The sequence below is a fragment of the Canis lupus genome, chromosome 6 (assembly GCF_003254725.2).
Source record: "Canis lupus dingo isolate Sandy chromosome 6, ASM325472v2, whole genome shotgun sequence".
In the NCBI taxonomy this organism is placed as follows: Eukaryota; Metazoa; Chordata; class Mammalia; order Carnivora; family Canidae; genus Canis; species Canis lupus.
The window spans coordinates 21,759,183-21,777,565 of record NC_064248.1 but is presented as its reverse complement, the minus strand read 5'-3'; the positions used below and the strand labels follow the sequence as shown (position 1 = coordinate 21,777,565).

Here is an 18,383-nt window from a genome sequence, read left to right as displayed (position 1 = left end):
TATTGGTAAGGCTCTTGGTCACTAGGCTGTTCATAGTTAAGTGTTGGGGGAGTCAAAGTTACATGTGAGCTTTGCGCAGTGGCAGCATCATAACCAATGAGGTTTATCCGAGGCGTGATTATTGCTGATGGAAAAGTTACATGTGGATTTTCAACTGTGTGGGTGGTTGGTGCCCCTAGCCCCCACATTGTTCAAGTGTCAACTATAATTATTATCCCCTGCTGGAATCTATGAAACCCCAGTGTGGATGGGGTCGGGATATGTTCTCTGATCGCTGCAACATAGTGCTGTGCCGGGCATATCACAGCTTCTGTAACTCCTTGTGGAGCAGAGTGGTGTCCCAGTGGTGAAGGGCCAGCATATATAGAACTCATCTTCCTCAGTTCGGCTTCTTGTCTCTCTAGCCTAATGATTTAGGATCCTCATTTCTAGTGATTAGGATCATTAGAGTAAGAATCCCTATGGTCTTGAGGTGCCGGGAGTCCCAGAGGCTCCACTTGGCCCGGCAGACATTGGCTTCGGCAGTGTCCCCCGTGTCCTTCTGCATGAAGGTTCTTCTTGCTTCTTTGAACCACAGGCTTGGGTACGCCGAGGGCTCCTGCGGCCAAGGGAGCTGTCAGGAAGCTAGGCACCATGCTCTGCACCCAGAAATCAAACTGACAGCGCCTTTGCAAGTTGAGTAACCCTGTGTCCTGGTCTTGCTTTTGGGGCAGCCCTCACTCAGCAGGGCAAGAGGGGTGTTCCTCCCTCTGTGAACTGATGGCACCCTGCAGGGAGGTGGGGCAGTGAGGGGCCAGGATGCCAGTGTGTGTTTGGGGGGTGATGGAGGATTTATTGATAACACCAGGCTGCGATCTGTTGGCAGTGTGTCTGGTCCCTGAGAGCCTGCTGTACACCCTAAGCAATGAATTCACATGACGACCTCCACAGGAAGAGGCGGGGCGACTCTGAAGATTGTCAGACCCTGAAGGCCCCCTGGGGAATGCCCTGTTCACCCCATTGTTTTCTGAAGAGGGAACTGAGACCAGAGCCTGGGGTGACTTGCCCAAGGTCACAGATGGAGTTTTCATGTTAAGTTCTAACATTTATGGGGTCTGGACACTGTGCTACAGCACAACATATAATCATGACTTCATTAATCTGCACAAACCTAGAAAGCAGGAGCATTTATTTAGTATATTCAACAGACACATAGTATTTACTGAGCACTGTCTTACGAATATTAACTCATTAACTTCCCATGAGAATGCAGAGCTATCGTCATCATTCCCACTCTCAGGATGAGGGCGCTGGAGCATAGTTTAGGTAACCTGCCCAAAGTTACACAGCTAGGAAGTTGTTGGGTTGGGATTCAGTGCCAGGCAGCCTTTCTGTGCAGTGTATACTACTCTGCTGTAGTGTCTCTTCCACATGATAGCTCTTGGCTCCATTTTGCAGGTGGGAAGGTTGAGGCTCATATAGTATAAGTAACTTGCTCATGGCCATGTGGGTGGGAAGTAACAGAACTGAGATTGAATTCAGACTCTATAACTTTAGAGACTGACTCATGAGCTCTCTACTAAATTCCCTCCCATGGGGGCTAGGGTCTCATGGCTGGGGATCTGGGCTGGGGACAGGGAATGGAGGTGGAGGCAGAGCTTGAAGCCAGGCAGGTGGCAGTGGGGTGGTGTCAGCCAGGTGTCAACCTGGGTTGAAATGGGACCTCAGGCAGTGGATTAGCTCCACTTGGGGTAGAGTTCCAGCCAGGTGTCTTCTGTCTAGGTTTTACTCCCCATCCTTCAGATCCTAGCTCACACTCCACTTCTGAGGGAAGCCTCTCACACCTGTCTGCCCAGCTGTGAACCCCTCACTAAAACTCTGGAAGCACCACAATCTTCTTTGCAGGGGTCAGAAGTGTACATTTGTTTGTGCTTCTTTACCGTCTCCTCCAAACGAGCCTGGGAGCCCATAATGGCAGACCCTATGTCTGATTCTGTTCATCCAGCACCTGATACACTTGACAAATACTCGGTGAATCAGTGGATAAATAAATGAACGGCTTATTGCTTTAGTGGAAGGAATTGATGCAGGAAACCCAGACCGAAGTTCAAGAGGTGGGAATGTGTGTGGGGTTTACTGGGAAAAGTTACAGCTCAGTAGACATAGGGATGCCCCTGGCCAGCAATAATTAATAATTAATAATAACAGCTAGTATTTATTGGGTGTCTGCTCTGTGTCAGGCGGCTCTTTTAAAGGTTTTATGTAATTCCCACCCCATGACAGTCCCCGGAAAATAAATATCATTGTTATCCCGGGTTCACACCAAGTATGGAGACTTTAAGCAACATGGCCAAGGGTACAGATAGGTGGAGGTAGCTTTTGAATCCAGGCAACCCCACCTAGAGCCTCACCCTTGAAATACCTTCTTCCTAAATTACCTCTTCATGGTAGACAGACTCCCTCACCTGCTGGAAGGGATGGGGCTCCTCATACTCTGCTGACTCAGGTACCAAATTGGAGCGGAATCTGCCGGTTGAATGCTTGATGTCTGGAAGCCACTTAAGGTTGCAGTTGGCTTGTAAGTGCACATAGCCTTCCAGAAGAAGGAAGGCAACTCCTGTTCGCCGTGAGAATGAGGACTCTGCTTCTACCCGAGAGAGGGTCTACATTCCTCTCTGAAGCTCAAATGCATGTGTGCAGCTGCTGTTTCATATGGTCTCGTGTGGCTATACCAGTTAGGGTTAGGATCTGGCAGGAGTTACTCAGATGCCTGCAGGGGCCAGTGAGTAGTGAGTGAGGACCGTGGGGACTCACAGACTATATGCCCCACTTGAAGGATGTGGCCAGGACTCAGAGCCAGCCCATGGCTGCCACCAGGAGAGCTGGGCCACTGTCACTAGTTTTTAGCTTCTCACCAATATTCTTTGTAAATCTGAGTGAGGCAACACCCCCAGAAAATCGTGGCTCTCTGCTGCTGTGAGTCCCACCCAGAGGCCTGGAAATAGATCCCTGCAAGAGATTTGCATGCTTGCTGTTGAGGGTGGCCTACTCAGGTTAAGAACCACTGACTTAGCTACTGAATTGAGACCGTTTGTTGAGATAACATGTAAATCCTGGAAAGGAAGGCTAGCTTCAGGTTAATGGCAACTAAGAAAAGTTTAGAGAAAACAAGTTTTCTGGAAGGACATAAATGACTCAAAAATGTTTTTTAATTTTATTTACTTATTCATAAGAGACACACAGGCAGAGACATAGACAGAGAGAGAAGCACGCTCCCCACAGGGAGCCTGATGGGGAACTCGATCCCAGGACCCCGGGATCACTCCCTGAGCCAAAGGGAGACGCTCAACTACTGAGCCATCTAGGTGCCCCAAGGACTCAAATTATATGTAAATTCATTCTCTCTCTCCCTCTCTTTCTCTCTTCTTGCCCCTGCCAGCCCTCACTTGATATCACCCACCCCACCCACCCACCCCCTTAGCTCAGCCCCGGCTCCCAGTGTTGCACTGTACCTTGTTCTGAATTCTGATTGGCCCAGTTCTTCCTTCACAAACAACATGCCACTGATCAAACTTTGGTCCACTCAGCACTGGCAGGAAGCCTGAGGCCAGATGCTCTACTGTCCACTGAGCTGATGCTGTAGGTGGAAGTCTTTCTAGAAGGACAATACATAGGGTTGGCCAAGATTGGCATTTCCAGTACAATCAGGAAATTTAGCAGGTGAGAATAACCATCAACATTTTCAAAGCAGACAGTAATGGTGGAGCAGGGGTGGCTGGCTATAAAGTGCATGCTTTCAGATGCTCAGATATTATAAACCTATGACGTATTGAAGTTGTGTGGAACTGGGGCAGGAATAGAGAGAAATCGGTGGAGCATAAGAGAAAATTTAAAAGTGAACCAAAGGATACATGAGGAATGAATGTATGAAGAGCCATTCCATACGTGTGCTGTTACAACTGGCTAAACATGAAGAAAAAAAAAAGGTCTTTTCTCAGAGCTCCTGCGAAGATGAATTTCAAGGGAAGTAGAGATTTCAGTGCAGAAAGTGAAACTGTAAGATGTTGAAGAAAAAACTGGGAAGGACTTTCTAAATATAACAGCGGGGACACAGACTGTAAAGGAAAATGGAAAAATTGGCACTTTATATAAACACACGCACACACACACACACACACACACACACTTGCCTTATTGTATGTTGGAAAAAGAACAACAAAATTAAAAGGCAAGCGAAAAGCTGGGAAAATATTTACTGCCTATATCTTAGGTGAATGATTCATATCCTTACTGATTATATAGGAAACGTGTTACAACTCATTTAGAAAGAAACACACTTGAACTTAAATACAGACAAAGGCTATGGACAGAAAATTAATGAGAACAGTGAGCATGTATTAAATGTTGGTTTTCACCAGGGACTGCTGGGCAGTTTCCATGCATTCATTCATTGAACTCCCATTAGTTTAGGAAATTAGAAATTGTCTTTGTCCCACTTTCAGGCAAAAGGAGCGAACACTTAAATGGGTTAAAGAACTGGCCCCAGAATAAAAAAGCTAATAACTTCCAGCGCCCGGGCGTTAGATTTGAACAGGGCTGTTAATTAGCCTCCAATATTGACATTGACTCCAGTGCAACTCTTAATGCAGGAAATCATATTTAAAACTCTCCCTGAGTTGACACGACAGGGGCTCGGGCCTTCCAATCAAACAATTACTTATTTGCAAAGGGGTGCTGGCTGGTAGGAGGCGTGGCATATATCAAATGCTTGAGCAAACTGTCAGTGGACACGAACATTTACACAGCGTTATCAGCTCTATTGACTTGCTTCTCCAGGAACAAAATGAGAGATCTTCACCAAATTATAGTCTCCCCCTTTCGGCTGCGGTGAGCGTGTGTGTGTGTGTGTGTGTGTGTGTGTGTGTGTAATTACAGCTTCTCACGTGATACGCATTTCATGTTCACAAAACCTCAATCCACACCATCCCAATGAAGGCTTCCCTGCTTCTTTGTCTCTTGGGAAGCTTTTGTATTTTGTTTGCAGTCTGGGGTATGGCTGGTACTGTTGTGTTACTTGGCGTGGTGGTACCTGCTGAGAGATTTTTTTTCGTGGCCCCTGGATAAATGCTTAAATATCCTACTTTACATCAAAACTATACAAAGATGCGTCTGAGTAATTTAGAATATAGATACTTCCTTATCCTGCCTCACTTTCTCCCACGAAAGGTAGCATGCCACGTAGACTCTTCTGCACCTTGTTTTTTTTTTTCATTTTCAGTTTCACTTAAAAATATACACTTAAGATTTCTCCGTATTAGTGCAGAAAACTCATTCTGTATACCTGAGCAGTATGCCACCATGTAGCTACATTATGATTTATTTAAGCAGCTCCCTACCTACGACACTTGGCTTATTTAAAATATTTTGCTGTTATAAATAATGCTGCAGTGAACAACCGTGTGTGCATTTTATTTCCTCTGTATGCAGGTTTGTCTCTGGGATAAATTCCTGTAGTGGGACAAGTGGGTCACCAGGCAAGAAGCATTTGTACTTTTGATAGGTAGCACGAAAGAGCAATTGGCCTACCCACCAGGAAGACATGTATCTGTGTCTCTGCAGCTTCTCAATGGAGACTGTTGGGATGTGCATTTTAAAATTTTATTTTAGGAGTTGGCTCTTGCACTTGAAGGTGTATTAGAAAAAACATAATTTGCACATCAATCCCACGAGTTCACACCCTTACAGAGTTTTATTTTCAAATAGGTTTATTTAAATAAAGGGCATACTGAGTTAAAAAAAATGCTAAGTACATATTATAGGTAGTATGTAGACATGCAGAATTAAGATGACTCAAGACTGAAGTTTGGGAAGTGTTGACATGATGATTGTTTTCTCCTCAGAATAATGAAATCAAGAGCTTATACTTCCTGTGTGGGGGACACTCTGCTGGGAGCCAATCTGTGAAGCCAGTCCATGAAGTGGGTAGTGTTTTTATACAGACTCAGAGAGGTTAAGTCACTTGCCTGAAGTCACACAGTTAACTCCAGAGTCCCTGTCTGTAACCTTTCCTCTGTTATGATGGTATTTCCAGCTGGGATCTTCAATTTCACCTTGCCCATCTGCCTCCTGGGAAGTGTGCCTTCAGGGGCTTTTGTGGCCTGTAAATGTCTAGGGATGACACAGTCCAAATTTATAGGTCGCTTTTATTCCCCCTCTGACTGATGTTGTTGGTGTATGTTTTCTTGGCCTCCGGGCTTCAATCCAGCTTCCCGATTCCTGCAGCTTTGCCTCAGCTCAGCCAAATTTCAGCCCACCTGTGAACAAAGCCACACAGCTCATTCAGACCGAGAAAGGCTATTTTAGGCTGTGACTTAGATGTTTAAAGATTTTTTTTTTTTTTTCCTCTTTGGTTTCTGATCTGTGCTTCCTTCCTCGTTAGCTGCTTGAGCCTGGAGTCAGGTGATGGACCAGAGATGCTGAGCTGGGATCTGTCCGTCCTTTGGGCCTGGGGACTTGGGTGTTCATGGTGAAGACTCTGGCTTGGGAGTGACGGTGGGGAACCCCAATCAGCCCATCACTGGCTGGTGCTGTGTTTGTGTGAGATGAAGGTTGCCATCATCTGTAACTCCCCATCAGGTGGGAGACCATCGGGGAGGCTGAGGAGCAGGGAGGCAGCCAGGTGACACACACGTGTTCCCACTCAGCTGCCTGGCAAACATGGATTCCATTCCTGACTCTTGAAATTTCTTGCTTTGTGACTTTGAACTGAACAAGTTACCTCTCTAAGCCTCAGTTTGCTCATCTGGAATACCAGGGTAATAATCTTCTGCCATTGGCCATGATGAAGATTGAATGATGTGATACAGAACACTTTGCACAGTGCTTGGCAGATAAGTCTGTGTTTGATTCGTGGTGGCATCAAAAGTCCCAATAGTTCATTATTATTTTGTTCTTGTGATTCAGCAATCTCTGGGAGCAGCATCAGAAATGAAAGGAAACGAAGAAATCCAAGCTCACCCTGTAGAAAGCTTGATGGAACCTCCCCCACACTAGTGGGGAAAGGAAGCATGCCAGGATCTCGATTCCCAGGGTGGGAGAGATGACTAGGGATCCTGGAAATCAGGGGTTGATACTGGGGTGATGATACAGTAGATTCAAAACTATTTCTGAAGGCATTTGACACTGAGCCAAGTGAACTCATTTGGGAGGTTAGAGCATGTGTTCATATGGGGTAGGTTCTCAGCCAGTGAACTGTAGGGAGATTGGGGGGTTCTGAGAGAGATCATAAACCCAAATTTCTACAGGGGCCAGGCAGGTGGGGGGCGGGGGAAGCAGGCATGGTGTGAGACAATAGGGAGTGGCAGGGACTGCAGAGGACTGGAAGCCATATCTGAAGGGGGCAGCCACTGCTCAGCCCCCAGGAATGGGTGTCCACTGCTGCCACAACTTGTGATTTTTCAAAAGGAGCCAGATATTTACATTTTCATCTAACATTTCATGATTATTAAATGTAGTCAATTATCTTGAATTTTTTAAAAGTACCCTATGGAGCAAATATAGCATGTTTGCAAAGTTGATAATGGCCCACAGGCTCCAGATTTTAACTTGTGAGCATTGAGGAGGACCCAGGCCAGGGATGGAGATGGGCGATAGATGGACTGGAGGGGACCCAGTGTGTTTGGCCTGGGATGGGGGAAAGTTCTGAGTTAGAGTCTGCCTGGGTCCGCAGGCTCATCCCAGAGCTCGTCAATGGCCACAGCCTCCAAGGCATGTATTTTGGTTAAAGGCCAGGCTGGTATCTAACTGGTATGCACTGGCATTACTGTACCAGTTTTCACAATATTGAAATACTTTATTTTTTTTTTTTTTTTTTACAATATTGAAATACTTTAAAACTGATCTGTAAATAGCCGCCAGGGCCTCTGAGCCTCTTCTTTCTATCACTCATTCACTTCTTTCCTTGCCAGCTCCCCGCCCCCTACCTCTCCAGAGCCAGCAACTGAAGAGTTAACTCCCAGCGCAGCTAAACCTGCTGTTCCTTCTGATTGGTCAGTGGGCCTTACCTGAGCCAAAGTGATTAGAAATCTCTTGATGCTCATCACTGGCTGCAGGTAACAGATGCCCCCTTAGATTGGCCATAAGCAGAGGAGACACAGAGGACACAGGAGAGTCGGATGGAATGGGAGGACAGGATGCCAGGCCCAGGAGGGACTGCGACCTGGAGCTCCATCCCTCGGGTCACATGGCCTGTTGTCTTTGTTCCTCTGTTTTTGAAGCCCACTGAAAAAATAAAAAAATAAAAAAAAGGCCACGTCAGCCCTGGAGCCCTGTGTTCCTGGCTGCCTGTGTTCCATTCACTAAACATGTGAGTCATTGGAGCCAAGCGCCTACCTCTGCACCAGTCAACCTGTGTCCGGGGGAGTGAGATGTCTCAAAGTGCAAAACCACCCCCCACCATCTCAGAGATGGCATGGGGCACATGAACAGGCATGGACAGACACCCTGTATGATTCTCCTTGAGGATCTTGGAGTCATGGGGCCCCCAGCTGTGGGACTGTGGCTTTATTCCAAGCTCTCCCAGGTAGCAGGGGGAAGGAGGACAGAAGTGATTGGATGAGTGGAGCTGGTGCTTACAACTCTGAGCCCTCCTGAAAGTGGAGGCGAGGGAGCCAGGTTGGAGGAGCCTCCAACAGCATCTAAATAAACCATAAGCAAACTTTGCTCTGTTGCTTGCCCAATAGGCCTTCCTTGCTCCTGTCTGGCTCTAATCTGTCTTGCACAGTACTCTCCAAGCTACTTTCTAGAACAGCACATGCATTGCTCAGGAGCTCTCAGTGGTTAGCAGCAATGATCACAGCCCCCCAGCTGCCACCACAACTCACAGACTTCTCAGTATTCACCAGCCACTGTGTGAAATGCTGTGCTTGCCAGGGCTGGGAAGCCCGGGGCAAGTCATTGCACCCCTCAGTCCTCATCTGTGAAATGGGTGTAATAAAGTACATACTTCTAGGGATGTTATGAGGATTATATGAGTTAATGCCTGGTAAATCCCTGAAAAATAGTTCCTGGATAAGTAAATGCACAATAAATACTAACTCTAATTATTTATTGAGCACCTTCTATATGCCAAGTACAGTATATGCCCAGAGCAAAAATCCTATGTGTTTGCACCTAAGCATTGGAGAGATGGAATTAAACATGTGATTATAAGACATCGGTTTAAATGCTATGATAGAGAAGATCTGAGAAGGCAGGATATTGGTGGGTTTTTCTATTTGTTTCTCTCTGCCATTAGAATGTGAATTCGATGAGACCAGGCATTTTGGCTTCTTGCTTACAGCTGTATCCTCAATGCCTAGGAAGACCCTGGCTCTCAGTAAGCATATGCTGGGTGAATGAGTGAAGGAAGGAAGGAAGTGCTAGTGTAGTTGGACTGGAACAGAAGAGCATAAATGAAGTCGGGGAGGGAGGAGAGAAGGGAGAGAAACTTGGTGCATCCCATCCTTAGAGCCAGGCAGAGCTGGCTGTGAATCCCAGCTCAGCAGGGGGCCAGCTGGGTGACCTGGGGAGGGGGGAAATTTGTCTCTCTCTCTAGTCTGGGCTCATTTCGGTGTTGCTAAGATGGGAATAATACTTTCCAAATGGAATATCCTGAGGACTGGAGAAAGTGCCCATGAGACATCCAGCGTACACTTGGCACATGGGCAGCTCTCAGGAAATGTTTCATTTCCCTTCCCATTCTTCCTGCCACTTGGCATCTCATCTTATTGAAGAGACATGATGGGGCGGAGAAGGTTCTTGGTAAGATCTAGTCGGAAACGCTCAAGTCTTTCTCCCTGAGATATTCCGAGGAGATGCATATACACGGAGGAAGGTAAAACCCCTCAAAGACGCCATATATGATTAGCTGGGATTTTGTCCCATATCTCAAGGTCGAGCTCATAAGGCCCTCGGAGACTCCTTTTTTTCTATACTGGGTACACCGAAGGAAATTTAAACCATAATCAGAAAAAATTCTTGGCTTCTTTAAGGTCCACATATCAGGGAACCCAGAAGAGAGCACAAGAGCCAAGAAGAGAAAGAGAACTTGCTTCAGGGTTTGGAGCAGAGCTGGCCCAGGCCACTCACCCCAAAAGCCTCAAGGCTAGATCATGGGATCTGCACCCAGCTGCCTCCCCAAGGCCGAGGGAGCCAATGGGAGAGAAAGAGAAAGATGGCAGGTGCATCTTTCTGCACCTGTGCCAGCTACGCCTTGGAATCTGACCAACTAGACCTGCTCTCCTGCTTCGAGGGGAGTAGGGAGCGAGAGATGGCCTGAGCTCCCCCTACAGGCCAACGCCAATCATGAACAGGTGTTTCCTTGGAAGAGGGTTTGAGGCACTCACTTCTCAGCTATAAGATGAACGCCCCCAAAGCCTTCAGTGACTGGAGATTTTTTTTAGTCAGGCTTATTGAGATATTGTTTTCATGCAGGGAAAATGCACCTTTTTTTACATACAGTAAAATTCAGTACAGTTTATATATAGAGAGAACATTTCAAGAAAAACACTCAACTCTTTAATAGCACACAAAATAATATCTACTTATTGTGTCTATTTATCTTCTTTTTCTTTTTTTAAAGAGTTATTTATTTATTCATGAGAGACACAGAGAGAAGCAGAGACACAGGCAGAGGGAGAAGCAGGCTCCCTGCGGGGAGTCCAATGAGGGACTAGATCCCAGGACCCAGGGATCACGTCCTGAGCCAAAGGCAGATGCTCAACCACTGAGCCACCCAGGCATCCTGTGTCTATTTATTTTCACTTGTTTATTTTCTGTTACCAGAGTATGTTTTGAATAAACATGTGACGAGCTGAACAAAGGAGGGAAGAGATGGATAGCATTATAGCAAAGACTGTTGTGTCAGATGAGCCCTGGGTGCGAATCATGGGTCCACATTCTTACCTTCTGCAGTACACTGTTTCACAGAGAAAGCAACTTTCAGGCTGGCTTTGAGAAAGAGAAGAAGGAGCTTTGTGTGGTTAGTGCAGTGACAGAAGAGAAACTCTTGAGGGAGAAAGACAGCACGCAGAGCCAGAGGAGCATGTGTGGGGGCGTGAATGAGTCCTGTGTACTGAGAACATAGTGTGTGTTTAGGACACATAGTTGAGATCATAAGGGAAATGTAGTAATTATAACACAAGAGCATATACTGCTTACAGGGTGCCAGGTGCTTCTAAGATCTCTACACGGATTAATCTGTTTATTCTTCCCAGTGGGCTAATAAGCTTATAGCATTGCTATTAACTCCATTTTATAGACAAGAAAACTGAAACACAGAGATTAAGTAACTTGCCCAAAGTCATACAGCTAAGAAGAACCCAGATAGTTAATGCTTCAAAGTCTGTACTCCGAACCTTCTTACTGCACTGCTAGGTTACGAAGGGTATGCTTGTTAGTTAGGGAACTGCATAAGCTGCTGTAACGAATAGCCCCTAAATATAGTGACTTAAGCAAGACAGAAGGGTAAGTTTTCTCTCAGGTGTCTGTCCAAAGGGACGAAGTCTGAGGCTACTAGGGTAGTTTTATCCTTTCAAAACAGCTCCAGGTTTGGATCTAAGGTGTTTGGGCCCAGGGAGGCTTGCACACATTCTTTTGCACTGAATGACCCCAAAGCATACATATCCCATTCTCCAGAACTTTATTACATGGTCACACCAAGCTGCAAGGGAGGCTGGGAAATGTAGTCTCTAATTGAGTGGCCATGCTCTCTGCTCAAACGGAAAGGTTCTATTATTAAAGGAAAGGATGGGTATTTGTTGAAAAAACTAGCAGTCTCTGCCACAACCTGCACCATTCACTGAGCTTCGAACTCTGTTCTGTAGGTGACAAGGGACTAGCAAACAGCCTTTAAGCAGCAAGGTTTTATGCTCAGACTTGGGTTTTAGGTCACTCCAGAGCACTCCAGAAGCATGCTCAGAGGATAAAGAGGGAAGAAATTGGAAAAAGGGGACCTGTTTCACTGCTGTTTCTGCAGTCCTTACTGCAGGCAGGAGTCGGTTGGGCTCCCAGGTGGAGGACTTTGGGCACAGGGATGTGCTGGGGCTGCAATGGGAGCCAGCTGCTGTCACGGTCATGCGCTCATTCAGCCACCGTTTGTCAAATGCACATCTGGGCGCAGAGCTCTGGTGATGGTCTTAATGGGCGTGAGGAATGTGGGGGCCAGGTACAGTTCTCGGTGAATTCTCCAAGATGCTGTGTGAGTCCTTGACTTGCCACACTGACACTGGTCTCTTTTGTTTGTTTCTCTTGGTCCTAGGACCCTCGGAGCAAACACAAGTTTAAGATCCACACATACTCCAGCCCCACGTTCTGTGACCACTGTGGCTCACTGCTGTATGGACTCATCCACCAGGGGATGAAATGTGACAGTAAGTACATTTGCTCAGTGGTGGCCTCTGGTAACTGGGCTGCTTCCTTATGGGCTGGGGTCCCACACATTCTCCCAAGTCCTGGGTGGGCTGGTGTGCCAGTCGTCTGTTGCTGGGAACGGAGGCTCTCAATCCAATCCAGCAGCATTTGGGGCATGCAGGGTGTGGGCTCTGCATGCATGCCGCGGCTTCAGGGAGAACAGACAGGTCCCACCTTCCCTCTGTCCATCTCGGCCTTGGTGGAGGGGTTGGAGGAGCCCTTCTGATGAGACCCAGCCTGAGCCGTGGACCTCTCTGCCCTCGCAGCCTGCATGATGAACGTGCACAAGCGCTGCGTGATGAACGTCCCCAGCCTGTGCGGCACTGACCACACGGAGCGCCGCGGCCGCATCTATATCCAGGCCCACATCGAGAGGGAAGTCCTCATCGTTGTCGGTAGGTGGCACTGGGGCTCGGGTGCCCGCGCCGCAGGTCCAACCTGTTGTGGGAAGGGAAGCTGGTGGAGGGCTGGGCAGGGCAGGGCCGGAGCAGGAAGGGGACTGCAGCACGCTGCCCTATCCCAGTCCCTCTCCACTGCAGGCACCTGAGCTGGCCGGAGCTCAGCAGGTCCCCACTCCCTTTCCTTCCCTCTCCTTTTCCTACTCTTGCTCGGGGTCTGTGAGTGTGCAGTTCTGTTTGTTAAGGTAACCAAGAAGGAATGCTTGGTGCTTCCGCAAACTTTCCCAATGGGAAGAATAGTCTTGATGACAAACAAATTCTGAGTTGTGACAACTTAGGCAAGAGGGAGGGATGCAGCGTGCATTGCCGGGGCCTTTCTGTATATTTGAAGTAATTTCTTTCTTAAACCTGATGGTGTCTACGTGGGTCCCTGTTCTCTTATTCCCTATACATTTTGCACTTCTGAAATATCTCATAATAATAATAAGAAAGGGGATTATATAGCTGGTGGGAGGGGTGCAGGAGGACGAGGGGAGGACAGGACCAGGGCGTCTCTGGGCTCCTGGAATGGAGCGTTCACAAAATACTTGGCTCTGATGTGGGAAGTTCCAGCAAAGTGGAAACCTGGCTTTGCAGGACTCGTAAATACTCAGTCATTAAGCTACAGTAAAACCCACACTCAAGCAGTGTGGTCTAAAACATTGGGAGGAATTCCCTCTCATGTGCTTGGGACACAAATTAGACTTTATAACTAATCCGTATACACGAGGTTTTGTGACTTGGCAGTTTGGGAAACTGATCACAGAAGGGATTGAGTTTGCAAAAATCGGTTGGCTTCTGAGGCCACAGATTGGTTCAGCAGCTGTGATGTGTTGAGCCCTGTGCAGGGAGGGGCTGCACTTATACCAGGTACAAGTCGAAAAATATTCCCTGTAAAATCCAATCCCTGTTTGAAACTGAGGTTCGTGATACCCAGTGAGCTCTTCGGTAACATGCATTCCACTGAATTGCTTTTTTTCTCCCCCTCTAAAAGGAAGGCAAGTGGCTGACTTCCTTCTATCCAGATGTTTGGGGGTTTCTAGGGAGAAACAGGCTTTTTCTCACTGAGCTTCCTGGTGCTGGGGTGGGGCAAAAAATGAGACTCTGCTGCCCTCTGGTGTCCTTCTCTGGGAACTGTGTTGGCTCAGGTCAGTCACTGGGGGCAGCCGACAGTTCGGAACCCATCCTGTATACATGCTCTTACTTAGTATAATGCTCTCAAAGCCCATACATTGTTCCCACCACAAAGAAAAGAAATAATAATTATGTGCTACGATAGAGGTGTTAGGTGATGCCATGGCAGTAATCATATCACAAAACATAAATGTGTCAAATCCATACATTGTACGTAAACATACACATCGTTATGTGCCAATTATGCTTCGGTAAAAAAGCCTTCCGTGTTCTCTCTTTCATCCTCACAACAACCTGTGAAATATCTGTTATGTTCGTTTTATGAATGAAGATCCTAAGGCTCAGAGGAGTTAGGCTTCTCAGAACTTACACCGTTAGTAACCAAAACAATAAAGCAAGAGCTAACATTGGAGTGTTTTTTAAACGTGTCAATCACCGTGCTGAGCACTTATGGCAATATCTTGTTTAAATTTTTTGAGCAACTCTGGGGATCCCTGGGTGGCTCAGCGGTTTGGCACCTGCCTTCAGCCCCGATGTGATCCTGGAGTCCCTGGATCGAGTCCTGCATCAGGCTCCCTGCATGGAGCCTGCTTCTCCCTCTCCTCTGTCTCTGTCTCTGCCTCTCTCTGTGTCTCCCGTGAATAAATAAATAAAATCTTAAAAAATTTTTTTTGAGCAACTCTAATGAGCTAAGCAGTAGTACTATCGTTCTACTCATCAGGAGGTAGGCTTAGAGAGCCACATGCTTCATCACCTAGGTCTGTGAGACTCTAACAGGTTACTTCTTAGTTTGGTCTCCCCTCTCCCATCCACCTTATTAATTTCATTTTTGTGGTTTAACTAGGTTACCTCTTATGGGCATTTCTTGGGGAGTCTTTTTCTGATGTGCAATACAGCATCCCTTCAAATTCAAGGTCAGAGTCTTCCCCCTTCCACGCAGATCTGCCCGGGCATCTCTTGATCACAAGCTGATGATTCTCTGGCAATCCCACTCTGTGCCTATGAACTGGGGATACATAATCTCCCAGGGATGCTGTCCCAAAATGCCAGAAATAGGGTGGCTTGAAATAGCAGGAATTTATTCTGTAACTCTTCTGGAGGCTAGGAGTCTGAAATGAAAGTGTCAGCAGAGTTGGTTTGCTCTGGAATGCTCTGAGAGCGTCTGTTTCATGCCTTGCTCTTGGTTTCTGGTAATTTCCATCAGTCTTCGGTGTCCCTTGGCATCATCCCGGCCTCTGCCTTCATCATCAAATGGCATTCTTCCCTACATGTCTCTGTGTCCAAGTTTTGTCTTCTTATAAGGACACCAGTCATTGGATTATAGCTACTCAAATCTCATATGACCTCATCTTAACTTAATCACAGTCTGAAAGCTCTCATTTCCAAATAAGGTCACATTCCCAGGTACTGCGGTTGGGACATGAATATATCTTCTTTGGGGGATACGGTTTGACCCATAATGGGGGGAAGGGAGGCAAGTTGAGGCTCCATTAGAGTTAGGGGCAGAATGTCCCATCCTATGGAAGAAGAGCCCAAGACTCAGTGAGGCTGAACCACTTACCTGGTGTCATGAGCAGAGTGGGGATGAGCACCCAGGCCTCTCGACGAAAGGTCACTGTGGCCCTCGGTTGCCCCTTCACCGTGCCCAGCACAGTCTATCCTGGGCAAGGGGCTCGTTGCTTGCTTGATGATAGAGGAACCTGATGTCTGACTGCAGTTCTCTAAAAATAGAACCGAGATGGAGATTTTTGTTCAAGTGATTTATTGGGGCTGCGGGTGGGAGAAGAGGAGTAAGGGCAAAGCAAAAAAAGCTAAACAAGGGAATGGTCTCCCTTGAAGACGAGCTTCAGCCTGATTCTTCCTCTCCCTCCTGCAGGGAGTTGGTCTTTCACAGCCAGTCAGTGCTGCAGACTACACTCTGCCCCCCACCTCCCATTCATACGTTGAAGCTCTAAGCCAAGGGAATAGTGTTTGGGTGTGGGGCCTTCTCCAGGTAGTTAGGGGTTGCTGAAGTCACACTGGTGAGGTTCTGTGATGAAATAAGTGGCTTTATAAGAAGAAGAAGAGAAACAGATTTCCCTCTCTCCACCAACGTGAGGGCACAGCAAGAAAGTGGCTGTCTGCCGGCCAGGAAGAGGGCTCTCACCAGGAACCGGATTGATGTGCATCTCATATGAGACTTCCCAGCTTCCAGAACTCTGAGAAATCAGTGTTTGTTGTTTAAGTCACCTAGTCTCACCGAGCTTCCTGGACTGTCGGTCTTTGCTGCAGGCTGCTGGGGTCAGAGGCGGGAGGGTGGTGGTACCTCCGAAGCTAGGTGGCGTCTGTGTGGCCCAGGCCGATTGTCTGTACATGGGACAACTGAGCCCTTAACAGCCAACACTCAGAGCAGCTGGGGGATGAGGGCATTGGCCAGTGTGGAGGGTCTCGGACACCTGGATACCCCTCCAATCCCCCAAGCATCCTTCTGGTTTCGTGGTTGGGACTCTAGGTCCTCCTGCTTGATCCCAGCCAGATGGATCAGAGAGCGGAGAGCCCTTCCCAGCAATGCTAGTCCAGATCATCTCACTTTATCCAGACCGTAGAGGCACATTCAGTGTTAGGACTTTCCACCCACCAGTCCAGGACACTTTGCCATTTTCCCTGACTGTCTCATACTCTTTGGAAATCCCAATAATTCCAGAAGCCAGCAGGTTACAGGTCTTTCTGGAAGATTGAAGGTTTCCTCATCTCCGTTGGCTCTTGAATCCAGGCTCTGTGTGCTGTCAGGGATCTTGCAGGTCAAGGTCGTAATGGAAATCCCATCAGTTCTCCTTTTAAAAACCCATCAGTGGTTTCCCATTGCCCTTAGGACAGATGAATCTAATGTGGTGGTCTCATACTCACTTCTCTGTCTCTTCTGGTTTCCTTTTACCCCTTCATCCTGTCCAGGCTGCCCCCCACCATGGGACCTGTGCACCTTCTGTTTCCTCAGTCTGGAATGCTCATCTTTGCCCCCTTGTCTTCTTCCCACAGGTAATCCTTCCCCTTCTTGTAGACCCTCAGCTCTCCTTCACCATCAGGGAACCTTCTCCTAGCTCCGCCCTACTAGACACTCATGGTATCCTGAACTTGAACATGTGTCAGTTGCAGTGTTACATTGGGTTGACGATGTCTCTATCTCCTCCTATCTTATGGATTGAAGCTCCATAAGAGCAGGACAGTGTCTGCTTTGGTTCACACTTTCCCCAGCACCTCGTATGATGGACATCACTAAATATTTGTAGCATCAGTGGTTGTGTGTATTACTACCAGAGGGTCCTCATGGATACCGGGACTTCACAGGTGACCCCCTAATCAGTGCTTTCTGAAGTGAGGAACTGAAGTTCAGCAGATAGCCCATTTCACACACTTATTCTTGTAGGAAGGAGACCACACAAAAACTCTTAAGGACCAGGTCCCAGGTAAACAGCTGGACCCAGACCAGGACCCACTCTTTGGAGCCATGACTACTGCAATTCCCTGGATAATGTTGAAAAGACCCAGAACTGTGGGACTTGTAGAGGAATAGAAAATCATATGGACATCAAGATGCCAAGTGTTACTGTGGGAGCACACAACATGATGTCGGAAGCCCACGTCAAATATGAACAGTGCTCCTAGAGTTTATAAAGCTTGTGTCCTTACACATATTAACCCCCTTTCAATTCACTGTCTCTCTATTAACATAACAACTGGCATCTCATTATTTACATTCCCATCTACATTATGGCCATCTGCAAATCCTTAACCATACCCATATTCGTATCCATAACTATATCTCACAAAAATTTGGACTGTTTATTTATTTTTATTTTTTTATTTTTTAAAGATTTTATGTATTTATTCATGAGAGACACAGAGAGAGAGGCAGAGACATAGGTAGAGGGAGAGGCGGGCTCCCTGCGGTGAGCCTCATGTGGGACTTGATCCCAGGACCCTGAGATCACCACCTGGGCTAAAGGCAGATGCTCAATCACTGAGCCACCCAGGCATCCCTGGGACTGTTTATTTAAAAAAGCAGAATGAGCAAGTTTTTTTATCCTTCTCTTTGGGACTCCCATTCACTGCTCTCACCATTGTACTGTGCTCTACGGAACCCTGCTTAGGTGGAAGTATCTCCCAGGCGACTTAGGTCCCCCCAATATTGCAGTATTTTAATCCTTTCCAAGATCTGACATTCACACATCAAAAGAAGAAGAACAACAAAGAGACATTAAGTTCTTGACAGGCAGCTGGGAAAAGTTGAGGTTACATTTCCGCATATACCTGATTCCAAAAGAGGTTCTGAAAGCACTTTTCAGAGAAAGGAAATGGATGCTGAAGACTCACAGAAGACTCTCTTGTCATTTAAAGAACTGTTTC

General features: G+C 47.1%; 1 protein-coding gene and 1 pseudogene across 2 annotated transcripts in view; both read left to right on the top strand.

Moving 5' to 3' along the window:
* Positions 1-18,383, top strand: part of PRKCB (protein kinase C beta) — a 325,066-nt gene that overhangs the window by 152,305 nt on the left and 154,378 nt on the right. For both annotated transcript variants that reach the window (XM_025416163.3, XM_025416162.3), the window contains exons 4-5: positions 12,278-12,389; positions 12,696-12,824. In XM_025416163.3, the coding sequence (XP_025271948.1) occupies positions 12,278-12,389; positions 12,696-12,824 (241 nt within the window). The remainder of the gene's footprint in view (positions 1-12,277; positions 12,390-12,695; positions 12,825-18,383) is intronic.
* On the top strand, positions 68-252 carry LOC112641119 (U4 spliceosomal RNA; annotated as a pseudogene).